A 26,782-nucleotide genomic window follows, 5' to 3' on the forward strand; every position below is an offset into this window, starting at 1 on the left:
ACCAAAGAGAAATTCTACATTTAAACAACTTCATTTCCAAGTGCAGCACTAATTAGCTGCAGAATTAGTGAAGCTGAGTACCCCCATAGATCGAAAAAACCTCGAGGGAGGCTTCTGGATAGAGAATGTCGCATTTCCAATTATTTTGTTGAATTGCTAATTCAGTTATTGCACCAAGTCTAATTGTGATGGGTATTGGTGTGCAATTCAATTTGTTTTAAATATTTGTGGGACTGTCTGATTGGTAATGAATCCGACCTATCCTTGTGGCCTAGATGAGGAATCAGACAACGCAAACCGCAAAGACTCAATTTAATTTTTTTTTATTTTGATCTTTTCAATACTCTCGAGATTGAAGAAGTTACAAAAGCCTTAAATTAAAAAACGTTACTACTTTGATCCTCAGCTTTGAGAGCATAAGATTCTTTACACTGTAATGCGACTAATTTCCTCGTCCCCACCCCCCTCAAGTACCTTTATGGTTTATCAATCTACTGTCAAAGTTTAGAGTTGTTTTGAAACTCACTTGTCTCCCCTCCTCCTCTCCTGTAGATGCTGACTTTTATTGGGGTTCAGTCCGTGGGCACTGGCAGCTCTCAGGCTCCTCGCCCAAGTGGGTATTCATATTAGTGAATGGCCACCAAGGATCATTGGATAGCAAGCTGAAGTGGAAACCCTGACTAATTTCCCCTTCCCTAACACTGAAGCCAAGAATAGCACTCCACGTACTATCCTGGTTGAAATCTACTAACCGCGCACACAGCAGTGTGCGTTTAGCCATAGAGTTACATAGCTTATCTCTGCTTTCATCAATATCTCAATACTATTTCGATTAAACCACATGGTGTATTGTCTGTTATTCTGGATTGATGTGACAGGAAGTGAGCTCCTATGTGCCAGACTAACAGCATTTCCATGGGACAAAAATCACACTGACCCTCAATACAGCTGTAAAAGTGTGGGGGCTTTTGTTTCTTTGCTTTTGCCACCTACACACCCTAAAGGAGAACAGCACACCCCTGTGCACTGCTTTCTGCTTCACACCAGAGAAAAGACACAGACAACCTCTTCCCCCCCCCGCCCCTTGAAATAAATATTTGATTGCACATCAACTGTGCATTGGCCTCTAGTTATTTTATATCCATGGCCGACTTAGTGAGATAAGGTTCATGTTGCTCACAGAAAAGCTCCTGCCGTTCTGTCCCCTTCTGCTTCCGGATGCAAGTCTACACTTGGATTCATTGTACTCTGTACCCTCCAATAAGTGTGCAGAATTCTAACAGGACTGGCTTGATCAAGAAGTTTGCAGATGATACAAAAATTGGCCGTGTGGTTGATAGTGAGGAGGAAAGCTGTAGACTGCAGAAAGATAGCAATGGACTGGTCAGGTGGGCAGAAAAGTGGCAAATGGAATTCAATCCGGAGAAGTGTGAGTTAATGCATTTGGGGAGGGCAAACAAGGCAAGGGAATAGACAATAAATGGGAGGATTCTGAGGGGTGTAGAGGAACAAAGGGACCTTGGAGTGCATGTCCACAGATCCCTGAACGTAGCAGGACAGGTAGATAAGGTGGTTAAAAAGGCATGCAGGATACTTTCCTTTATAAGCCGAGGCGTAGAATGTAACAGCAGGGAGGTTATGCTAGAACTGTATAAAACATTAGTTAGGCCACAGCTTGAGTACTGCGTACAGTTCTGGTCACCACATCACAGGAAAGATGTATTTGCACTAGAGAGGGTGCAGAGGAGATTTACGAGGATGTTGCCAGGGCTGAAGAATTTTAGCTATGAGAAAAGATTGGATAGGCTGGGGCTGTTTTCTTTGGAACAAAAGGAGGCTGAGGGGAGATTTAATTGAGGTGTATAAAATTATGACAGGATTAGATAGGGTGGATAGGGAGGATCTATTTCCCTTAGCAGAGGGGTCAGTGACCAGAGGGCATAGATTTAAAGTAATTGGTAGAAGGATTAGAGGGGAGCTGAGGAGAATTTTTTTTTTTACCTGGAGGATGGTGGGGGTCTGAAACTCACTGCCTGAAAGGGTGGTGGAGGCAGAAACCCTCAACTCATTTAAAAAATACTAACCTACAGGACTACGGACCAAGTGTTGCAAAGTGGGATTAAGCTGGATAGCTCTTTTTCGGCCGGCACGGACATGACGGGCCGAATGGCCTTCTGTGCTGTAACTTTCTATGACTGCACCTGAATTCAGCAAATATGCTCTATTCTACCATTTGTCATTTTTACTTTTTGCAGAACTTTGTGGCAGCATTCCCTCTCCCCCCCACCCCCCAACAAAAAAACCCTCTACGGGACATTCCTGCTCCTTCGTTGCCGGTGGTTATTAGAACAGAATAAACGGAGTGGAGGTGTTTGGGGAGGGGGTGGGGGGAGAACGGTAGTGAAAACTTCCTGACAGCCAATCATAAAGCAGCAACAGCAGTGGTTGTGAAGGAGCAGACAGCTCTCCTGGCTGGCACAGGATCCGAGAGGGAAGACACAGAATCATACAGCACAGAAGGAGGCCATTCAGCTCATCGTGCCTGTGCCGGCACATGAAGTGGCTGGGGTGTAGAGTGGGAGGTTTACTAGAAAACAACTTTTAAAAAATTAATTCCTAACAAAGTTGGCCTCATTATTTCCATGTTAAAAAAAAAATTATCTTTTTAAAAAAAAAAGTATGGAATAAATAAAGTCAATTTTATTGTTCCATTAACATTGCATCTCAGGATTCTTTGGCTGAAAAATGTTGACCCACTGCTTCAATACAACAAATCACTGTCACTAATACATTTCATCACTTGTTCAACAGCTGACATGACTCGTCTCTCCTTTGTTTACGCGGGGTCGGTGAAATTCCTTTTAAGGAAAAATGAGAGAATGACCATTTTTCTCTGAATTTAATAACCCTTAATAAAATCTCAGCAACCCACAAGTTCAGAATGTGCAGTTTCTGAGAATGTCATTTTGTCTGCAGGGCCTCAATTCCACAGGCAGTCCCATTTTTATGTTCACAGGAATTTCACCCCCGAATTGCTCACCTTAACCTTTCATCTATTATCAGTATACAACAGAAATTCCAGGACAGTCTTAATGCTCATCATGAAAGAGCTCTGATACACAGGTTAAAAATATAAACATTGTCACTAGAAAAATAATGAATTAGAAGTATAAATTAAACAGAGTAACAGGACTGTGGTATTTAGAATTTACACCACAAGAGACCCTGAACATGATTTACCTCCCAAACTTAAAGGTGAATTCTGGACTTACACTATCATTCAGGAAAACTCTGGGACTGACACTTCTAAGTTCCTTTTTCACTCTAGTTTGGGACAGTACACTACAGTGACTGAAGAGTTTCATACCTGTTTGGATACTGTATCCCTTTCCTGTAAACCACAGGCTGTTTCCCAGTGTCACACCTGTGGACTTTATACCATGCCACCTATTGCCCACAGTCGAGGCTACGAGTGAAATTCCACATACCACAGCTCCCCAACATAATCTGTTTATAACCGCTAGGCGCAATCACTGTCTTACCATAGGCACCACTGTGAAATATAAAGACAGGCAAGGAGAGGGCATTTTAATTGCGCTTTCTGCTCAAGGACAGTAATTCCAGTTGCATCACAAATTACACATCCAACTAATTAGATCACTGAAATAACTGCTCCGTGTCTGCCTTTTTCTCCCAGTGTCACCTGCACTAAGACCAGGGTATCCTATTTCCACATGAATCCTGTGGAGATGATATCTCTATGCAGCGCCCCCTTCTGGAGGGGAGGAGCGATGGGCCTTAGACATTGTTGATGCTGCAGTAAAAAAAAGTTCCAACCACAAATTTTACAAACTGCACCTCCGTGTGGCATTTTAAAAAATTATATAAACCTAACTACAAGTTAATCAGTGAGGTGGGCCATTCAATGCATATAATATTCTGCATATGCATCTGGGTTTTAACACATTTAAAAAATATATAATTAATCATTTACAAAGCCCAAGCAAAAATCCTTGGGTATTAATGCAAAGAAAATAAGAGCTCTGTAAAATAGGTAATTAATTATGAAGCTGTCTAGAATTAAACAGATGCTGTTTGCAGTTAAAATGGTGGGACCGCATTTAACAGGTGTCCAAAAATGGCCCCCTGTGAATGTGTTTCATTGTTTGAACTCATCCGACTCATTTACAATACTGGGGAAGATTTTCTCTGGACACTAGCTCATACTGAAATTGTAAAACCATTCTTTACAAATGCGTTTACGATTTTGCACCAATTGATGCTCAGAGAACATCTTAACCCCAGTGTATAAAACATCAAAGTAACTGAAGTAACAAATGCTAGCAGGCAGTTGTAAATCTGAGGACAGCACAGCCTCTTTTAACTGTCTAAATAGGATGGTTGAAAAAGAGCCTGAAAAGAACAATTAGTGAAAGACAGAGATACACACTTCAGTCTCAACTGCCATCTTATTTTGTACTAAGACTCAAAAAGCTTTGAGGCTCCCTAAATCTGAATCCTCACTTTGTTTAGTGAAGGTATGAATCTCTCTGCTTTGTCCCATTTCCCTGATCACACAGCTCCTACGGTTGACCTGCTCTCCCATACTGCTCTGAACTGAGTGATAAGGAGCTGTACATAGGAGACGAGCAATGATTCCTCATTTTCCCTTTCCCCGTACTCTCTGAACTGAGAGATTAAGGAGCTGTTCACAGGTGGCCAGCCATGACTCTCTTGCTTTTCTCTCTCCCTTGTGCGGACGGAGCAGGTCAGGTGAGATCAGGAAATTGGGGGCACTGAACCTGGATGCCCTCCACTGCTACAAACACTGCCAAAAATATTTGACTCACCTTCAATAGTTTGTGGCAGGAACAGAACTAGTGCAGTTACACCCATTTTAAAAACAACCAAGTAAAAGGACATTGCTCCCTCAAAAAGGGGGGTGAAAATTCAAATAATTACTGGCCAGTGCGAATCATTGCCCACCCAACATTCCTCTAAATACTACTCATAGACCCTGGTTATAGCTTGTACAGCAGATCTTTGTGTGAGCTCTTCCAGATCTGGTTATTTAGAGATGATACACAGTGCAACTAAATATTTAGACTCTTACTAAATGTACGTTCTTGTTTCCCTGAAGCAACACAATGCCAGGCTACTGAGAAATTTACTGTGGTGATAAGAACCTTTTCTTAACATATGGACTAATGGTGAAATTGATTTAAAGCCACAAAAATGCCAATGTTTACCAAAATTATTTTGGACTGATTCTTGGTGCACTGTTCCTTTAAGTCCTTTTTGGATAATATTGAGGAAAGGGTGAAACTCCAAGACATCACTTCAGTTTATTCTGAAGTGAATAAAATTTCTTCTGTTGATTTAAACATTCCTGCTCATATCTTTATTCTTGTGCATTCAAACTGCAGATACTTCTTTCAGCACCAGGACTAAGAAGAAAATGCTGACACCTTTCGTTCACAGATTCCTCCTGACATATCATTACTGTTATTATTCTGTTTTCTTGTTGGATTTGGCAATTACCAGGCTTATGGAAAAATATGAAAATTGTAATTTCTGAACTATAAATCAGATTAAAATAGCCTGTGCTGAAGCTGGACACCAGCCCCACCTCCTTCAATAAATTTAAGGACATCCCTTGCCCGTCTGCACTAACAATGTTAGGATCCACCTGTCAATCAATCAGCATTGTGCATCAATGAAAATTCAAATTGTAACATAGTTGGGAACAAACAAACAGCTCTATCTGATGGCTCCTATTTTAACAGAATAAGCTCAAATGCTCACATCTTCACCTTCTGGTATACCTGCCCGTGGGGTTCATTAATTAAGAGTAAGGGGCTTAACACAACAGGCAGCTTTTTCACATCACCATAACTACCAGCCTTCCTCCCTCCCCGCCCCTGCAATTTTGCAGAACTCTTCCTAGAGACTTCTAGTCAATGGCAAGTTGGGGGACTAGGTTTGACTTTCACTTGGCTGTTTAACTGTTCTTTCAAGTCAGCTCCTGTTTTAAAAAAAAAATTAAATGAACTACAGCAGCACTTCAGAATGGTGAAGGTAGCTGATTACACAAAGAAGTGTTAACATATTTCCACAAACTATTAGCATTCTACATCGAGTGCACAATTAACTAGCACTGCAAACCACAATGTACCACATGCCCTTCATGAGGTGTGCTAAATGTCAATTTATGCCTGCAAAAGAACGGAGGACTGTAGTGTTCAGAATTGATTGCTGGAAGTTTGAAAGAGCCTTTATGGACCAGCAAAGATGAGTACTGTGTCTTTAAGGCACATTCACTATCTTTACTGCCCTTTCACAAGGACACGCGAGTTCAGGGTGCATTCAGTGCCAGGAATACATATTACATCACAATCTACATCTGCTTAAACTAAATTCACCCTTGCCTTATGTCTCAGATACAAATGATAAATTGTTAAAATTCCAACTGTGGGCCAGTGTCCATATTTCTGTGCTTGGGTTTCCGCACTCCATAATTTCTAATATCCTTGTCAGTAAGGCTGTTGTGATAGAACAGGCAGAGCCAGTGCCTGTCAGCTCACTGCAGAATCCAGTCTATGTGTCCTCTATGTTGAAGCAGGGGCATCCATTGTTGACAGAATGCGCACAATTTCAGCTCTCTGAGTGGGTGAGATGTGTTGGGTCATGTGAACAATAGAATCCATGGCAACTTCAGGATTGGCCTGCACCAGACTGCAAAGACAAGGTACAAACAAACCATTGCTTTCTGTAATCTTAATCATCTTCAAATTGACAACATAACAGAATTAGACAATTACAATCATGGATGGAAGAAAAATAAGACTTATTACATACAATAGATTCAAAACGTGGGGGCATAAAATGTACAATTACATAATATACAAAACTAGCAAAAGTACTAGGTGCTATAATTTAAATGAGTATATTTGGAACCCAGAAATTCTATAGTGAAACTGTGGACTACTCAGCCTGAAACATCTGGAAACTGACTGTATTATATCAGAGCTGGTCGCTCTTTAAGGGTGCTAAACAGCCAGGAACTACCTACTCCAACACCACTATTTAACATCTGCTGTATTTGGCCATCAGGCCATGTTCATGCTGCAGCCAATATCATCTCTGCAACTGCTGGCTGTTTTCACAATTTAATGCAAGCTTTTAGTTTAATTTTAAAGTGGTTCTCAAATGTTGTGGTGCACCACCCTCCCCCGATTGGGGTGAAGCCTGTACATGGGTGGGGGGGGGGGGGGGGGAGGTAACGTGACAAAGGTCTATGAGGACTAGAGTCAATGCACTTTTTCAACATGTGCTATAGTGATTCCTCCTGATTGTCTCTATCTCTTGCTCTCTATTTGTCTGTTCCTCTCTCTAAATTTTTCCATTGCCCAATCTCTCATGATCAGTCTGATTTTTCCATGGTCAGACAATCTATTTTGGTGTTGTTGGTTGAGGGAGGAACATGAACCAGGCCATTGGGAGAACTCTCTGTTTTTCTTCACATAGTGCCATGAGATTGTTTACATCTATGCAAACAAGGTCTCTGTTTAACGTCTCATCTGAACGACAGCCCCTCTGACAAAGCAGCATTCCCGTAGTACTACAAGGAAATGTCAATCTAGGTTATCTGCTAGGGTGGAGGTTTTCTTGGCCTTGTTCAACTTGAAGCCATGAGATTGCTATGGGTTGGGGTGGGGGGAGGGAAGAGAAAAATTAGGCAGGGTTTCCACTCAATCATTATTGAACAACGCCCCAGTGGGAGAGCACTTGCGTGGATGTTGAGTGGGAAAGGGATGGTCTGCTGACACTTAACATCCAGACTCGCACATGAACAGTGGCTATTTAAGAGAGGTACCAGAGGGCATCTGGCACCCATGGAACTGTACCCCAGTGAAGAGTCAATGCCTTCGCAGAGAGAACAATTGGCAGAGAAAAAAAATTGGTCAGATCCTGCAGTTTATTTTTGTAAATAGTGGCCTTATACAAAGTGACAGGGGGGACTATAACTTCAGAAAGATATACCAACTAGAAATACATTACAGAAGGTGCTACTTGGAGTTCAAGAATCAGTGTAAGAATTTCTTCAGATCATTGTGCAACATTTAACTCGGAACAAGCCAAGTCTGTCTGCTTACTGCACCTGCCTGCACAGAATCCTTAAGCAGAGGATGCAGTCATATATGTGTGATAGTTAATACACATTTGCATTGCCTCACTGAAAATTAATACCTTGCTGTGTGAGGCCCCAGGGAAAGAAAAAATATGCAAATTACAGGGCCTTCTGAGAATCACTTGGAGACGTGTTGGATGAATCACTTTGTTTGGGGAAACAGTTGATGGACAGTGTGTTTATCTTTGGACTGGATGCACAGGGCTCCTGCTAAATTCACATTTTGTAGACTGGTGCACATAAAATGCTGAACATATTCCAGTTTGTACAAGGGAAAGTCAGGAACAGCACACAAGCAGGGTTCCACTTGTTTTTGCAGTTAAGAGGCTGCTGCTTGCAGAGGTCCCACGAGCTGGGGGCATATCAGGGGCAAATCTGGGATTTGGAGCTGAGGGTGGGGAGATTTTTTGGGAGTGGAAGACATCTCATCCCCACCTCTTTACCCTTGGTAGTTGGACCTATGACTGCTTTCACGTCCCAAGTACATCTCAGAAACGTATGCATTAATATGCATTCTACACTAAGTGCACAACAGCAAACAAAGCCCTACAGTGCCAGTCTCTGCTGTCAGCAGTTTGCTTACTTGCCTCCTCCTCCTTCCTTCCTTTTTGGTTCCCCTGCAACACACTGTTCCCCACTGGAGAGAATGGATTGGCAACCAACTCATGGCCTCTACCATTACTGCTTCAGAACCAGCTGAAGGGAGCTAAACAGTTTTGTGAACTCAGGAAGGAGAAGTGAAGAAATGCACAATTCCCCCCCACCTCCAAAAAAAACTAGAAGATCTCCTGTGGCAATGCTCACGGTGGGTTGGTGAATATAGTAAAAGTTTGAGAGGTGGAGAGAGACAGTGGATAGCAGTAAAGTGTTTACTGAATGGCTCAATTGTCTAGGAACCAATCATAAAAGCATGACAGACTTTTTTTTCCTGCTACTAATTATTTTGTGCTGCTCATCACTATTTAAGGTGTGATGCGCGCTATTGTTTTATTATATTCATTAGAGATTTATAAACTGCAATACCAGTAATTTTAAAAAGAGCAACAGAATTGGTACAGTTCTGGAAAGAGAAAAACCAGAGCGAGTCTCACCTTCGGATCTGTTTGAGAATATAATCTCTGCAGATGTACTTGATGTTCTCATCAATGACGGACCGAGCTCCTTCCTCCTCCAGCAGTTGTTTCTCCAGCCATTCTACCACGTCCTTATTATCATCCCACAGATAGGCCTGGAAGTGAAGAGCATTGTTAGCACTCGATTTTCTACATGTGCTACCAAAAGTGAATGGAAATCTTCAGGTGAAAATCTAGTGCTGTTGACAGGAATCTTATTCACAACTATAATGAAAGGAGTCTGCTATTGATGCCATTGGGTTTTATTCTGGAAGTAAAACTATTAATTTTGTCTAAGTTTCTTTAAACCCAAGTAAAAGGTCTTCTTAAGGCTTCTTCTAGTACTCTTGAACTAGAACTCGTGAGGCCCAAATCCAATGGCTGAAAGCAAACATGATCACATATTTGAAGCAACTTAAAATCTCCCCGTAAAGAAGGCTGTAACTTCATGTGGCATGTTATGAACACAAATTCAAAAGTTAAACATTTTCATGACACTTTTAAAATGGAATTATAAATGTGTGAAATTACTGCTTTTGCACCATGAGCTAGGAATTTGCTTCAATCTGGTTTGTAACTCCAGACCCTGTAGGAACTCCTGTATAACAGATATCTCTCAAAAGGCGGCCAAGGTGTTAAACTTCGTTATGCAATAACATTATTGAGTTAACTTCCTGTATGGATTATTTGAATGTATTAATTTTTATTTTAAGCCATATAGTTTGTTAACATTATCCAACTGTTAATCAGCCAGTTTCCCAAATGACGGCCCTTTGGGTAAAGCCACAGTCAGTGCAATACTAAACCACACAGACCACAATGTTCCAGGCTCCATTCGCAGACTGTGCTCAGTCAGCTGATCTTAGCCAGGGCAGCATTTAGTTGTTTCAATTGGTGGAGGAATGTTCCCATTCCTCATTGGTGTCCAGTGACAATTGCCAGGAAAGTACAAGTATATGAACATTTGGCTGATGACAGCCAATGTGATGTCTCCATGGTAAAATAGCCTGCTGCTACTCACTATCTATCCTCAAACAAAGAATGACCACTTAAGACAAGGCAGCAGAGGGATGCCTGCACCCACAAAACCGTACCCCAGCAGGAGTCAGGACAAGAGAGGAGAAATTGGGATTAAAAAAATAATTCCTGCAAACCCTTTGTGCTAAGAAGGGTTTATAAAGGATAGGTTCCTAAGGACAATGAGGCATATTGGGGAGGGGTTGTTATTTAAATACATCTAACAATGCATCTTAGGTAGCAATGATCGCTTGTTGATAGCTTGCCTTAGAAAGGAATTTCTTGTTTTTCCCTGATATTGGCCACAGGTTTTTTGCTTCCCACGGGAGTTAGTATTAACAGCGATGGGGGAGGGTGGTACACAAGGTTGTGGATAGGGTGCGCAGTGATTGTGTATACTGACATAAAAAAAGACAGTCTTATCACAGTGATAGAGATACAACACAAAGTGAAATGAATTGTACAGTTTTAGCTATATTTTAACATTTCACAGGCATTTGACAATCAGCTGGGTTGTAGAGCTCTTGCAGTAAACAGTTAATTGATGGATTGGTTCTCTCCTGCTCCATGCCTTGGTACCAACAACCAAAAGGCTCTGGCTGCACGAGATGAGCTGTCTGTAGCCCTGGAGGAGAACAGGTACAAGGCGTTTGTCAGTGTACCAGATAACCTCTTTTTCTATTGGTTTTATGAGGACGTTCTTCCCAATAGCAACTGGAAAATTGCAGAAACTTGTATACAGGGCTTCAAGTCAAACATTAGAGGATGCCTTTTGGTAAAGAGTGTATTTCTTTGATTTGGCCCTCATCTATCACACGGACACTGCAAAGTAAAACCACTAAGAACCTCAGGATAGAACCGTGCACTTCACAGGACTTTGTGCTTTCTTTGGTGCGGAGTTGGTCATGTGGTTGACTCAACAAAATCTGAAGAAAATTAAATATGCTGGATGAAACCATTTTGCTACAAGCTCCTTAGAGACCTGGTTAAAGTGACAAGGTCGTCTTCTTGGGGAGCTCTGCAGGTAGGTTCATTTCATTAGGGGACGGTCAGTATGCAAAGTCAGCAGTTGAGAATCAGGAGCTGTTCATGCAGCAGCAGCAGTGGCGCTATCTGATTCAGCTCAAGCACATAGTTTGCCAAAAACGTCTTTGAGACTGCCACTTATACTGCCACTTTTACATTGATTCAAGGTGGTTCTGGGTGTGTGTCAACTCAGAGGTGGCAATATAACTTGTCAGCAATCAGATTCCTGAGTGAACTAAAGAAAGAGATGTGCGATCCCTTATGGTGAGTAGGCTAACTGGTTTGATTTCACAACAACAGAAAATGCTGGAAATACAGCATCTGTTCTAATGAAAGGTACACACCTGAAACATCGTGACCTGTCTTTACTCTTTACAGATACTAATTGACCTGCTGTGTATTTCCAGTGTTTTCTGTTATTATTTCAGATTTCCCAGCATTTGCAGGTTTCCTTTTTATTTTTGGTTTGATTTCACAGAAGGTGAGGTATAATTCCCACCTGGATTTAAAATTTTCATTCTTGTTTTCAAATCCCTCCATGGTCTCGCCCCTCCCTATCTATTTAACCTCTTCCATCCCTCCGCGATCTCTACCCTTCAATTCCGATCTCTTGCACATCCCCGATTTTAATTGCTCCAACATTGGTGGCTGTGCCTTCAGATTCCTAGGTCCTAAGCTCTGGAATTCCCTCCCTAAACCTCTCCGCCCCTCTCTCCTCCTTTAAGATGCTCCTTAAAACCTACCTCTTCACTTGTCCGAATATCTCATGTGGCTCGGTGTCAAATTTTGTTTGATAACACATCTGTGAAACGCCTTGGGATGTTTTGCTATATTAAAAGCACTATATAAATGCAAGTTGTTGATGGTTCAAAGCTACATTTCAGAAGTGCTCAGGCAGTCTACTGGACTACCTGGGAGCGTTTAAAAGTAAGTTTAGAGAGTGTTTTTAATGCTGATAGCAAGCTGGCGCTTACGCCTGTGCTCCCTCAACATTAAAAGTTAATTGTCCATGAAGCAGAGCTTTGTGCATGGATACTCAGTGCACCTTTGCCATTAACCCCAGTGCCAATCGCAGGGGCACACAGCAGTATAACTGGAATCTGATTCACTGACGACCCCAGTCTGAGACCGTACCGATGGTACAAGTGTACACTTTATGTATTTGGCCGATTGGAGGAGTGTTTTCAACACATTTAAAAATAAACGTACAGCTTTCTAATAGCTTAGTGCGTAATGGCACCCTTTAGCGTGGCAGTAAACCACAGGGAACAGACTGGCTCAACTTCAATCCCTGGCCTATGCTGATTACCTCACCTCAGCTCAGCTGGCAGTTGGGGTACTATAAGTGACCCAAGATTTCGGAGGTGGGAAAACAAAAATTAGCGAGGATGCCCACTCCTGATAAACTATCCAACGGTCTCTGCTGGAAAGGTAGATGTGTGGACTTTAGGTGAGAACAGGATCAGGCTTGGCTGTGACACCCTCTATAGTTAAAATAGCCTTTCAACAGTCATTGTCTGGGTTCACATGTGACAAATGGCCATTTGAGCAAGGTCTTTAGGAATTGCCGGCACCTGTGGGATCTTAGCATTGTGACAATCAGTGCCTCCAGGACGGAGGGAGCAAAAAGGGAAAATATTTTTTTTTTTTTTAAAATCATTCTCTCCTGCACCCCCATTTTTTCCCCCCAAACCCCAGGATTATTCTCCAAATGCAAGGTTTTGTTCCCAGGACTCTGCTGTGACACAGATCATGAGGAGTGGTATTGATACCTGTGCCCCTTCTACCTGTGAATCACAGTTTGGCATTGTGACTACCTGTTCTACTGCCAGCCTAAATCTGGAGGCTGCTTTTTAGTTCAGTTTCTTTGGTAGTGTTTTAAAATTTATTTTGGCCACATAAACCAAACATGCTGCACGAAAATGCTTCCCGATGCCTTTTTGACAGTTTGTAATACTAAAATGCATATTCATGATGCTAGCTCGTCATAAGCTCAAACAAAGTAATACTTGGCATGTGAGTTTGAAGATTCAAAGGATGTAAATGACTGTTCATTTTAAGCTCACATAAGAAGAGCAGATTTACCCAAGAATTCCAGCGCTTGTGGTTTAGGAGAATATTTAATACCATTAATATTTTTAATCCTTTTGGTTTTAATTAAGTAACAGCACGCCAGTTCCTATCAACACATTCCAGGGTGCAGATTAATTGTAGCTTAATATAATCAGAATTGATTGTTGTAAGTATTAGTTAACGAAACGCCTGCATATAAAGCGTATTCTACCTGGGGAGGTTGGCGTGGCTCCAGAGTATTTTCGCTTTGTGCGTTGATAGATGTTTGAAGCAATGTTGTGACCAAGGTTGGGGACCAGTCTGTTTTGTTCTGGCAAAGTTTGGAACTTTATTTTCTTATTTTGCTTATGTCGCACACCTAGTCAGTTATTAGCCGCACGATGAGCTACTGGGGCGGTGTCTCAAATGGGAGGATAAGAGAGCATTCTGGATTTGACTCGTCGTCTTTGATATGGTTTCTTGATCTTTTCTGTTAATTTTAATTGGAACTAGTTCTATTTTTACTGATATAGTCCCACTTTGCAATTTTTTTTTTGGGAATGCTTTTCATGTCTTCAATGTCGAGTTAAAACCCTGGTGTGGTTTACTTGCTTGCAAGCACAAAATTTACATGTAAACAACGGCACATGTGGACTATCAAAGACATCAGATTGAGTGTTCCACAGACACATGTGCAGCACTACTGTACACAACTAAATGAAACACTGAATTGTTATTGGTAAGAAGTCTCACTATTCAGAGGAATTTCCAATTTGAAAGAGCACAGGGAACTCGGTTAGCCTTTGAGGAACATCTATGTAAAGAAATCTAAACGATATCAAACATCTAACTTTAAGTAATGGTTATGACAGTCACGGCGCACAGCATTCCATTAAGGAACAGGATCGGGAGGCCACACTTCTGTTTCAGAGCATAGTATAGCTTCCAACAAAGGGGAAGTTTACTTCTGTTTGCTATTTGAAGTGAAATGATAAATAGAAATAAAGAACAAAAAACTTGCATTTATATTGCAGCTTTCACATCCTCAGGACATTTCCAAGTGCTTCACAGCCAATGAATTATTTTTGAAGTATTGTCACTGTTGTTTTGTAGGCAAACACAGCAGCCAATTTGTGCACAGCAAGGTCCCGCAAACAGCAATGACCTAAATACCAAATCTGCTTTTGGTGGTGTTTTCCCCAAGTGCCTCAACAGTAAACGGAGAAGAGACTACAGAATTTCTACAAACTCGCTGAGTGAAAAACTTCCTGACTTAGTGCAAATGTGTGCGGAATTTTGTATTGTGGGGCCTGTGCTCACCGAGAATTGGGACAGTTTAGTACAATCAGATTCAAACTCAGATCCTAGAATGAAAGGATAGTGCACTTAACAATCACACTAAAAGAATACTTTATGAAAAGGGAGAAAATATCATTTGTATTCAAAATTTTGAACTTTCGAACAGTGGGTTTTTGTAAAGATCTGAGGTAATTCAGTAGCTGTCAGAATTTAAAAAGCATGTGGTTAGGTTATAGAAAAATGCAAATCATTTTTTAATTTTTACTTTCACCATCTGTTAAACTACACCATACTGATAGAGTTTAATGCTGGTAATTTGAAGGTGTTTTTTGCATTAAAGAGTCAAATTATCTAATAAACAAAATGTAAATAATATAGTTCAGCAGAAATTTAGCACTAAAAACAATAGAATGATCAGATCATTTCAATTAATCAACTTTGAATTAAGGGGAGCAGATTGTGCACAGTGCCTGCACTATTCCATGTAGTTCCCAATGAGAAAAGATTCCCACTAATCTTGCTATATAAATCAGCACCTTCAATCCTGAATGTGTCGGCATTCCTGCACACCACTGGGATCTGGCAGTCTTTTTAAAACATTTACATTGTTTTGGTTGATTTATTTTTGGTAGGGATGGTAATGCTGGGAAATTGAATACATTTCCCCACAAGAATGGCCGATGTGCAAAATGGAAATGTTCAGACTAGTCCGATAGGAGCTGATCTTCTGAAGCTTAAGTACATGATGTAAAGGGAACTTTAAACCTGCATCTAGCCTGACACAGGAGGGCTTATGATGCAAAATGTGACAAATGTTCCATTCCCAAGGACTAACATCATTTGCCTTGATAAGTACAAATTCACAAAATCAATTGCCTTTTATCGTAATTATACTTTTGTCCTTTGGGAGCACCTTGTGCTATCACTTGGGAGACTGTTGTCCCAAGGAACTGTTATTGTGCCCTTCCTTGAACAAGAAATCAATTCCCCAGATTCCCTAGATTTAGTCTCCCAGCAGATTTCTTAGTTTTGTTTGTTGTGTGGGTCCCCTTCTCCCCTACTTGGTCTTATATTGCCTATTTTCCACAAAGACAAGGTATTCTCACTGGCCTATAAGGGGCTGTATGGCAGACCACACTTTCTATATAGTTCCCAATTGCTTTCTCTGTAAGGTCTGTCAGTTTACTGCTTGTTCCTCAGTCTCTCCGCTCCATCAGCTGCCTAACCCCATCCTTCGAAACTCCCTCCAGTAGCATCTCCACTTTGCCGCCTTCCGCCCTGCCTTCAAAAACCTCCTTAAATCTCTCCTCACAGACCTTTGCCGGGAATTTCCTTGCAGCTGTTCCCGCTCCCCCAATGTAACTTCACCGGAAGTGCAGCAGAAACCCTACATGTGCATAAGTGGGGTTTCTGCCTCCCTTGCTTTTGCCCGCTTCAGACAGTTCTCCACTCTACCACATACCCATGGCCCTGTAAAGCACTCTTAGATTTGTCTCTGTATGTAATGAGCAATTTGGAAATGTAAGTTGTATTCCTCCCTGTTACACATGCAGGTGATCTTTTACTGCCTCCTTTACCGTATCTCATCCTTCTGTGACTGCTGTATGATTCGATTTTCAGCTGTTTTAGGACACAATTTGCCAAACCGTTGGCTATGTCTTGTAAAATACAAAATAAAAAGTTGTAAACTGTATGGGCTACACTGATAACGTGAAGGGATGGAGGATTGGGCAGATGACCAAGATATGTCATCAACCATGTAGTAACACGAGGGACATTCCCTCACCTCAGACACTTAGTCTCGGGGGGCTAGAACAATTCGCGTTCAACACCTTTGCTGTGTATCTTCGGCTGGCTCTCCTCAAACCCCTTCATCAGTCACATTGTGGAATGCTACTCTTCAGTTTAGTGACAGAATCACAAAAGTTGCAAAAATACATCCAGGTATAAATGATCTGACTTTATAGCCCCAAGGGTAGAAACAGATAGTACAAGTATCAAGTCACAACTCCCTGGAAACCTACCTTTACTGCTCCTTCAGCCTCCACGAACCAGCGTCTCAGCATTGCCTGAATCTGTCCGTCAGTCAGCTCTGAGTTCGCATCAAGGATCTTCTTCTTCACGGTATCTTCCAGGAGCAGTCTGCGTAGACGCCAGTAGAAGAACGTACGTGATGTTGGCCAATCCAAGATATCCTGTCATTAAATGAGAAACCATAATATATCCTACTTTTGACAATATGAATTCTGATCAAACTAGAAAATTCCAGTGTATTTCATCAAATCTCAAAACTTCAAACTCTTCATTCAGTGCATGATCCTGATCCAAGCAGTTAGGTTTTCAATGCTCAGCCCATATAATCCATTCCTTAATGTCAGCTGATGACACAGGACATGCTGGAGGTCTCATTAATACTTCCTAATAATTTTCTCAAAATTTCTTTTAAAACTTGAAAAAGCAGTTGTTCAGATTTCATGATCAAATGAGTTGAAGCACACACTATGTACACCTGTACACAGAAATGCTGACTAAAGCATTTTATTATTCATTTTACATTTTTTGAAAAGCTAGTTTATGTCATTATCAGGATTTAAGTGGAACAGAACAACCCGATTCCCCAAATCGGGGCTTGCTCCATTTTCCAATGACGCATTAATAAGATCCAAGTGACATTTTATTAATTAAGCTGCAGCTGTCTTATATCTGACTAGAGTGGAACCAATAAATAATAAGTGCAGCTCAGGCAGCAGTATGCTAATACAGAACATTCTTAAAGATGCATTTCAGTTGGCTGCCTTTTTCTTTATTTACTTTTATTTTGTCTTGTCCTAGATTTGCCGACACACATGCTAAGGTCTAAGCAATCAGCATTTCTGCAGACGACATTTAAAAGATAACTGCATGCATGATTTCAGAATTAATTGATAGCCTCAGCTAAGGCCACGCTGTAAGCAGCCTGTGGGGATTGGGGGTGGGGGAGTCACTGAGCTACACCCAAGCAGAATCACTGCCGATCTGTCCCTCTGTTCTCATCAGCTAGACTGTAGAGTTCCAAATTTCGACCCTCCGACAGGTTGAACCTTGGCAACTGTAATCAACATGGCTGAACGTTCAAGATGGTTTCGTCTCCTTCCAAGTAGTTCTCCGGGTCATGCCTCAAACCTGACCTATTTCATTATGATGCCTAATTGAACCGAGGCAAACCATCCATGTGTTTTCAGTAAGATGCCCTTTTTACAATCTGCATGCTGACTTGCATTAGATCCTAGTTTCAATTTGCTGTAACCAGAAGGGGTCCATACTACAAGAGAACATTCTGGCTCCCACCATTGTGACAAGTCTTGCAAATGACTGAGAGCAAGCAATCTTGTAAATGTTGGCCTGTTGGTGGTGGGACTGGATGGGCTGCTCGTTATTCAAAATGGACTGCACCCTCAATACTAAAAAGAGAAAGTGGAACATATTAGATCACTCACCGTGATGACCCCTTTTTCTTGCATGCGGCCTGGTGTGTCATGAAGGTCAGCAAACTTCACAGCAACCTGGTGGTATATGGGTAATAGAAACTCCTCCCTCTCCTTCAGTTTTGTTTCCAGCTCCTTCCGCTCACATGGACTCAGCTCTGGGGTGCCTGCAGTGAAAGAAATACTTCTACTTAAAACTCATCAAAAAGTCTGTACAAACTCTGAGAACACAATGATCACAGACACCGAGTCGACAGCCTTTAAGTGTTTGGGTTTGCCAATCCAGCCACATGAACTTGTTCCTCCGCTAAAAGGCGTCGACTCTTGCTACGTACGGCTCCACAGGGGACATCAGTCCCTCCAGCATCTCACATGGGTAGCTATTCTTCATGTGAGCCTAGACAGTGAGTGCAGCAGGCTGTTCGACTGTGTCAGGGGAGGGGAGCAGGCACGTCAAAGCTGAAACGTTGTTCTCACCTGACGTGTAGAGGACACCAGACTGCAATCAGGAGCAAAAACCATGGCTGATTTCCTTCCCCCCCGCCCCCCCGGCTTTCCAAATACCCAATGGGTACAGAGACCAACTGTAGTGTGGATCCACTGGGTTCCACTAACAGAGTACAGATGAAGGTTTCAAACCGGGGACTTTATAATCCGAACAGCTTGATAACATGGCAGGCGGGGCAGACACAACGCCAAAAGCTTGGATTTTTTTTTAAATATAGGGAACGATAATGTAATCACGACCCTGAAACACAGCAATATGGCCACTTCTATACACAATACAAAAATATATCAGGTGCCCTCCAGCAAATCTGTTACTCAACAATACCATATTCTGATCACCATCACAGGTGCAGCATCACCAGATTAGAATGGGTTTAAACTGATGACATCAAATATCATTTATTTCATTTTGAGCTGCTAAGAGAGTCAAAACAAATACAGCCACTATATTTAGTCCTATTCAGTTGATGAAAAGTTTGGCAATTAATTTCTCAGTGTGATACAGTTCACATTCTCAGTGTCTCAGCCGTGTTTCCCTTTAATAACAGAGCAACGAGATGTCATTTCTTTCACCTCGCAGCTGTGCAACGTTTGCAAACAGAATGATCATCCTCATTTAAAGCTGCATGACACCACAAAATGGGACGAGGACTACCGAGCACTTAGAGGTTATTAACCAAAATCAGCACTTAAATATTCCACTCCCCTTTTAAAAAGAATTCTGTTGAATTTAATTGAGGAACAGTGAAAAGGGCATCAATATGCAAAGTAGACAGAAACAAAATGCTCCAAGAACTCATATTTAACACTCAGTCTCATTTTTATAATCACCTTTTTGAACTTTATCATTTCTCTCTCCCTCAAGCTCTCCACCCTGCTCTTTTATGCTCCCTTAGGTTTTCACCTTAATCCTTTCTATAACCTCACGTGTTGAAAAATCAAGACTCGTCAGACTGACTTCTACTCTAACTTAATCTTTTCCAGGACCTCCAAATATTACCCTAGGCCTTCCTTGCCTCCTACAATCTACAGGTTTTAAAAACCCAAGCTTGGTGTCAGCCAGACCATTCTCCTGCTTTTATACTCAGTGACAAGCGCTGAGCTTCACTTTTAGATCGAGCCATTATTTTCATGGGTCTACAATGCCATTAGGATAAGGGAGCAGGGATTGTTCACACTACTTATGTGCAGCTGACAGGAGGAGACTAGGGGGATAATTTTCAATTTGGTCACCTGGGCAATAACCTGACTGAGCAGATTACTCCCCCCCCACCTTTATAGGCGCAAACCGATTTTCATTCCACTGAAATCAATATAAGGCGGGCAACCCACTCTGCCAGCTTGTCGCCCAGGCAGCAAAGTTGAAAATTAACCCTTAGATCTCCCTCCATCCCCACAGTGTAGAATGCATTTTGAAACGCATGGGAAATCTACTTGTGCTGTACAGTTTCAAATAACCTTGTATCTTCTTTTAGCAGACTGAAGGCTAACCATTAACACAGAGGGGAAAACTCCTTTTATGTCTGACCATTATCAAAAATAAATATTTTCATTTTAACATTTAATGCAAAAAGTTTTCTTGCAGCGATGTTGCTAATTTCCCAATGTACAAGATTTCAGCCAACAGTTCCCAGCACTGTCATCGTCATCTGTGGACAAAAGTCTGATCCTGATCACCAGTTAATAGTTGCGACCAAGTCAATGGAAAACATTCACTTTGAAACCAGTTAGATGCTGCCTGACAGCACTGGACCTGAAGAATACGGAGTGCCTGTGAGATGCCAAAATGTGGACAAAACTAATTACAAAATCATTCAGGCCATATAATTCTTCAACAGTGAACTTACACTGGGTCTCAATCAAGCTCTAGGATGGTGCTTGGTCCAAAGTGCAAAACGGAAAATGATTTCACACTAATTGGCAATCTCAATCTCTTAAAGAGGAATGCACACTGGTGAGTTGGAAGGTGGGGTTCATTAAATTTTGGAAATAATGCAGTTGTTGAAGCAGAGCAGAGACAGATTGACCTGCATCTACCCCATTTATACCTTGATTCTGAAAACAAGGTGCTGTAAGTGGAAAATGAAGGGAGGTAATGGGGGTCTGGTGACAAGTCTTTCACTGTTACTGAAATTAAGCCTCCGGAAAAGAATGGGAAATGTGGAATGTGGAAAAGATTGACCAGAACCTGCCCTAACATGGAACTGCCTGTAAAGTCAAGTATAGCAAAGGAGAATGTGAATGGATGTGTGGAAAAGGAAAGTCTGAGATCCAGGTATTTGAACATTTATTAGGAATTGTAAATATACAGCAGGCAAGCTGTACTGAATGTGTTTTATGCTCCTAATGACACTTCTCTTGTTGAAGAAGCAGCCCAACCATCCAGACTAATGGTTTAGGTAATATTAACAAATATGTCGATGACTATTTTCTGCTCAATTTAAAGCTGGGTTGCTTTAAAGATTTTTGCTGCTCCAGCCCTGTTCTCTTGGAAAATAAACAGCAGTGAAGGAGAAGGCAGAGAGCGATTACACAATGATTGATCCCCTTTGAGACTATTTGTTGCTCACAATCACTATTGTAAAACCAAGCTCTTGATCAACCGCAGAAATGTGTCTACAATTAAATCACTAAAGAGGTTTCATATCCTTCCCGCTTCATGTTGGCAAGTCCAAAGTAACAGAGCAAAACACCCTAGCAGTCTTCACATACTGACACTGTTTAATCAATTAACCCTTTGGCTACTGGCTTTTCTTGGCAGCCTTTCAAATGTACTGGCTTTTCTTCAATTCAATTTAAAACTGAATTCACATCTCTTACAGTTCCTCAATGGCAAAGTGGGTAAGTGCACTGTGCAGTGTGAAACTGAGCCACACAGGCCAGTAAGGTCCAAGGTTTGATCCCTGGTCTGTGTTGAGTCAAGGCAGTCAGGGCATTGTTAGTGGTGTTACAATTGGTTTTAATACACTTGGTCTAGGAAGTGGGAGAGGAATATCTTCTTCCTAGCGTGTATGAGAGAAAGATAGAAAGGGAGGCAGAGAGAAAGTGAGTGTGAGTATTAAAGGGCACCCAATGCCCATGTAATCATACCCCAGCAAGATTGGAGGGGGTGAGAAATGCACCTGATTTACTTCTGTAGCAAATCCTTCAATGGATATTGGGTGAGGGCAGGATTAGGTGTTATGACCTTTACTGGTGAACAGCCTGCCACACTTGCTGTATAAATTCATACATGATGACTAGCCACTGAGCGATGACATGACTACTAGCCACTGAGCGAGGTACAAGAGAACAGCTGGCACCCATGGAATGATGTCTCAAGTTAATACCTCCAGGAGAGGATGATGATAGAGTAGGGAAAAAAGAAAAAAAGTTTAATTTTTAGGGAAATGCAACAGAATCAACCAGCTTTGGTACGTGTGTGCAGGACAAAGTGACTTATCTGAGTCTGTCATTGTTTCACAGTGTCAGCTTTGACTCTGTATCCATGTAAAAACAAACCTGACCACTTGCCCTCAACGATGGGCTATACCGTGAGGGGGATTCGAGTCAGTTTGGTGTGAATGGCTGATGCTTCCCTACTGTTCCTTTCTGGAAGAAAGGACTCTCAATGCATGCGTTGTGTTGGTAATTTAATGCTACGTGGGGCAGGTGCAGTTAATCCACAAAGCCACTAGTTTATACTGCTTTAGGAGCTACATCTAATACAAGTATCACAGTGTAAATGAGCCTTGAAAATAACAAAGTGGTAGGAAAAAAACAAAAATAAGTTGTGCCGGCGAGGGTCTATAGTGAGATACCACGTCACGAAGTTCCAAAGCACAAACTTGTGCTCCGATTTCCCACCTAGTGCGTTTCCTGATCTTGGCCAAACCGACAGAGTTAGATAGCAAAAAGAGTGAAGCTGTTCCCTCAAAAGACAAAGGACAAAAAAGTCTACTGTCGGTTATACTGTCAATGTGCCAGAGTGGGTCTCAATCAGGACCTGCATGAGATGTACTTGAGGCAAGTTTCCTTATACTGCTTCTGATTTACAATAATGAAGTTCAGATTTCACGATCAATCCTTACCTCCGATTATTTCAGCGGTGTGGAAAACACTTAAGTCTCTCCCATGAGGGTTCTGCTTGCGGATGGTCTCCAAAGTCAGTTCCCAATCCTTACAGGGTTTCATTTGATCAAATGAGATTTATCCGGATATGAACAGTTTCAATCAATTTGGACTTCAGATAACACATTTGCCTGTCCCAGCCTACACTATTCATGCATCTGCAAAAATCCTTGCTTTCCCCCCAACCCAGTGAAGTTTTTGTGCTCATCAAGCTGTCAGATGATTGAAGATTGAATACTTCCCCATTTAAAGCACCCGATATCCACATCAAGCACTCCCTGATATGGTATAGCACAGTTAAGATGCAGAGTAAAGCTCGCTCTACTCTGCCCAAATGCGTCTCAGTACCAACCTCAGAAGAGCATCCCTGCTGCACCAGTGTAAATTCTTCCATTACCCACACCATTCAGTCTGTGAATTTTCTGAGGAACACTGAAAATTACTGATGAATTAGTGGCAGTGTTTTTTAAGCTGTGGGTCCATGCCCACTTGGAACTGGATTTAGTTTTTTTTGTTTCAACAGGAACAGTATCTCAATACAAGAAGGTAAAGCAAGCTAGTAACAAACAGCCAAAAAAAGCTCTGTTTATATTGGGGTTAGTGGGGTGCCAGGGTTGCAACAGGTGAGTATTGTGCAAGTGGCAGCTACCTCAGACTAAGCTCGCTGGAATTGCTACAGCCAACCACTGGGAGGACCAGTTATTTTTTTAAAACAAAAACTAGCTCTGCAGCTGGCCTTAGCAAAACCAGCATGTTTACACTGGGGTTGCCACTGCTCCAGACTTGCAATCAAGAGTTAGGGGTTCTATCACCCCACTAATTCAATATAAAAGCAACTTGAGGAAAAGAAACACAGTGTCATCCTTAGCTCAGTGGTAGCACCCTTATCCCGGAGTCAAAAGATTGTGGGTTCAAGCCTTATTCTAGAGACTTGAGCACATAATCTAGGCTGATGCTTTAATGCCATACTAAGACATTCAGATGAGATGTTAAAATGTCTGCCTATTCAGGTGGATGTCAAAAATTCCACGGCACTATTTGAAAAAGAGCAGGGGAGTTGTCCTGGCCAATATTTATTCCTCAACCAACATCCCTAAAATAGTTATCTGGTCATTTTCTCATTTCTATTTGAGAACTAGCTGTGATCAAATTAGCTGGCACATTTGCCTACATTACAACATGACTATACTTCTAAAGTAATTAATTGGCTATGAAGCACTCTGGGAAATCCTGAGAACATGAAAGGTGCTATCTAAATGCAAGTTCTTTTACTCGCAGCTCATTAATTGGTTCTACAGAGTATTTGATAAACTAAAACCCCTTGTTATAGATGAAGTACAATTGAATGCTCCTGGCCATTTAAGGATTTCAATGAAAAAACACCCGTGGCAGGAACCTGGCAATCTGGGTTTGAGGCTGGTGTTTGTTTCCAAAAGGCTGATGAGGTTTTGAAACAATTACCAAGATTCGTCAAAAAAAAGACAGATGTCTAAAAATCATTGGCACTTCAAGATTATCCTACAGCTTTATAATAAATTTCACAAGCCAACAGTTATATTTTGTGATACATACAATCTGCTCAAGGTTACTTTGTAGCATTTAGTATTGACAAGTTTTACAAATCTGGTTTGTATCTCCCATTTTCACAACATATGGTACAGAGGAACCTCCATTACTCGCCATATTTACACAGCGAGTTGTAATGGTCTGGAACGCACTGCCTGAAAGGGTGGCGGAAGCAGATTCAATAGTAACTTTCAAAAGGGAATTAGATAAATACTTGAAGGGAAAAAATTTTACAGGGCTATGGGGAAAGAGCAGGGAAATGGGACTAATGGGATAGCTCTTTCAAAGAGCTGGCATAGGCATGATGGGCCAAATGGCATCCTCCTGTGCTGTATCTACTATAAACGTAGGGACACCCACTGGTGGATAATCATGAGTGCCTGCTCAGGACTGATGAATTTCCGGACTGGCGTTTGGCCCCTTATCAACATATACGCAAGGGGCCAAATCCTGTATTAGGCGGCTGTTAAGGGTGCCTGAAAAACTGTCCGACCTGATATGGAGTCAGAAATCTTTCAGCCGTCCTTGGGGCACGTGACATAGTACTGCAAAATTGGTCCCTTTTGCCCCCGTTTTCCACCCGGAAAAAAGGAGCAATGAGGTCCAATTTCTCCCACCCCCCCCCACCTCAACTTGATACTTTGTTGCAACCATTAGTTGGTTTGTCTGAAGGCAGGGGGGGGCGGCCATCCCATTCAATTCCAACAATTCAAACAGCCATTCTGTGTGATTTGTTTAAATGTGTTAGATTGGCAGTTCTTTGAATTTCACAGGCAGTTATTTAAATTCTGCTTGGTCCCAATCAAAGTATATACCAGGCTGATTTTTTTTCAAATTGGGAGAGTCTACCTGATGTCTTCAAAGGGAATCTGTATGTCGCCTTCAAAGTGGGTTTGTCTGAAACCTCTTAAAAAGATCAGTCAAGCTAGATAGCTTCTGTGGATGGTGTGAAAAAGAAAATGAACCACTATTTAAGGAAAATCTTAGCTTACCACAGGAGTTCCTTATGTATTTTTTCTGCATAACAACATGGCTATGCTCAACAACGACTATAAAATGTTATGCTACTGCTACTATTCTGTTGCCTTCCAAAAAAGATGAATATCTGGTAAAAGTACTGGATAAAACCAATTGTTAAATAAAGGGTTCTCTGTTCCTTTCCCAGACATGCTAGGAATTTCTACACAGATATTAGGGTGAGGGAAAATACTCTCTGGGAGATGGGGAGCGAGGTTGCACTCATGAGAGTAGTCAAACGTGAATTCAAAATGATCTAGAGTAAAAGATAAAAGAAAGAAAAAACGTTGCCCCTACAAATGGTACAGTGATACCTTAAAATGAGAATGAAGATAAATACAGTCCGTGCCCGGATGCAGCAAGACCTGGACAACATCCAGGCTTGGGCTGATAAGTAACAAGTAACATTCGCGCCAGACAAGTACCAGGCAATGACCATCCCCAACAAGAGAGAGTCTAACCACCTCCCCTTGACATTCAACAGCATTACTATCGCCGAATCCCCCACCATCAACATCCTGGGGGTCACCATTGACCAGAAACTTAACTGGACCAGCCACATAAATACGGTGGCTACAAGAGCAGGTCAGAGGCTGGGTATTCTGCGGCGAGTGACTCACTTCCTGACTCCCCAAAGCCTTTCTACCATCTACAAGGCACAAGTCAGGAGTGTGATGGAATACTCCTGTGTGATGAGTGTGATGAGCGCAGCTCCAACAACACTCAAGAAGCTCGACACCATCCAGGACAAAGCAGCCCACTTGATTGGTACCCCATCCACCACCCTAAACATTCACTCTTCACCACTGGCGCACTGTGGCTGCAGTGTGTACCATCCCAGGATGCACTCCAGCAACACGCCAAGGCATCTTCGACTGCACCTCCCAAACCCACGACCTCTACCACCTAGAAGGACAAGGGCAGCAGGCACATGGGAACAACACCACCTGCACGTTCCCCTCCAAGTCACACACCAATTAGACTTGGAAATATATCGCCGTTGGGTCAAAATCCTGGAACTCCCTACCTAATAAGCACTGCGGGAGAACCTTCACCACACGGACTGCAGCGGTTCAAGGCAGCGGCTCACCACCACCTTCTCAAGGGCAATTAGGGATGGGCAATAAACGCTGGCCTTGCCAGCGATGTCCACATCCCATGAACGAATAATTTTTTAAAAATACAATAGAAATAACAAAAGAAATATTATGTAGTTATATCTATGAAGAAAAGGAAATGAACACACACAGAAGAATCTGTGCAATAAAACACAATGGGGATGAAATTTGTCTTCAGCGATAGCTCAAAATGAGCGATAGTCAATCAGCAGCACGTTTTACACATGCCTGACTTTCGATTCGCTTTTTCACTGATTTCAAGGGAAAAGAAAACCGGATGGGGTGTCAAATGGTCTGCTGATT

The 26,782-nt window shown here is 41.9% G+C and overlaps 1 protein-coding gene across 2 annotated transcripts in view; it reads right to left on the minus strand.

Annotated features, from left to right (window-relative positions):
• Positions 1 to 307: 307 nt before the first annotated feature.
• acaca (acetyl-CoA carboxylase alpha) overlaps positions 308 to 26,782 on the minus strand; it is a 206,279-nt gene continuing 179,804 nt past the window's right edge. For both annotated transcript variants that reach the window (XM_068008235.1, XM_068008234.1), the window contains 4 exons: positions 18,174 to 18,328; positions 16,722 to 16,892; positions 9,283 to 9,419; positions 308 to 6,735 (listed from right to left, as the gene is read on the minus strand). In XM_068008235.1, the coding sequence (XP_067864336.1) occupies positions 6,609 to 6,735; positions 9,283 to 9,419; positions 16,722 to 16,892; positions 18,174 to 18,328 (590 nt within the window). In that variant the 3' untranslated portion in view covers positions 308 to 6,608. The remainder of the gene's footprint in view (positions 6,736 to 9,282; positions 9,420 to 16,721; positions 16,893 to 18,173; positions 18,329 to 26,782) is intronic.

This window comes from Heptranchias perlo, chromosome 28 (genome assembly GCF_035084215.1).
Source record: "Heptranchias perlo isolate sHepPer1 chromosome 28, sHepPer1.hap1, whole genome shotgun sequence".
NCBI lineage: Eukaryota > Metazoa > Chordata > Chondrichthyes > Hexanchiformes > Hexanchidae > Heptranchias > Heptranchias perlo.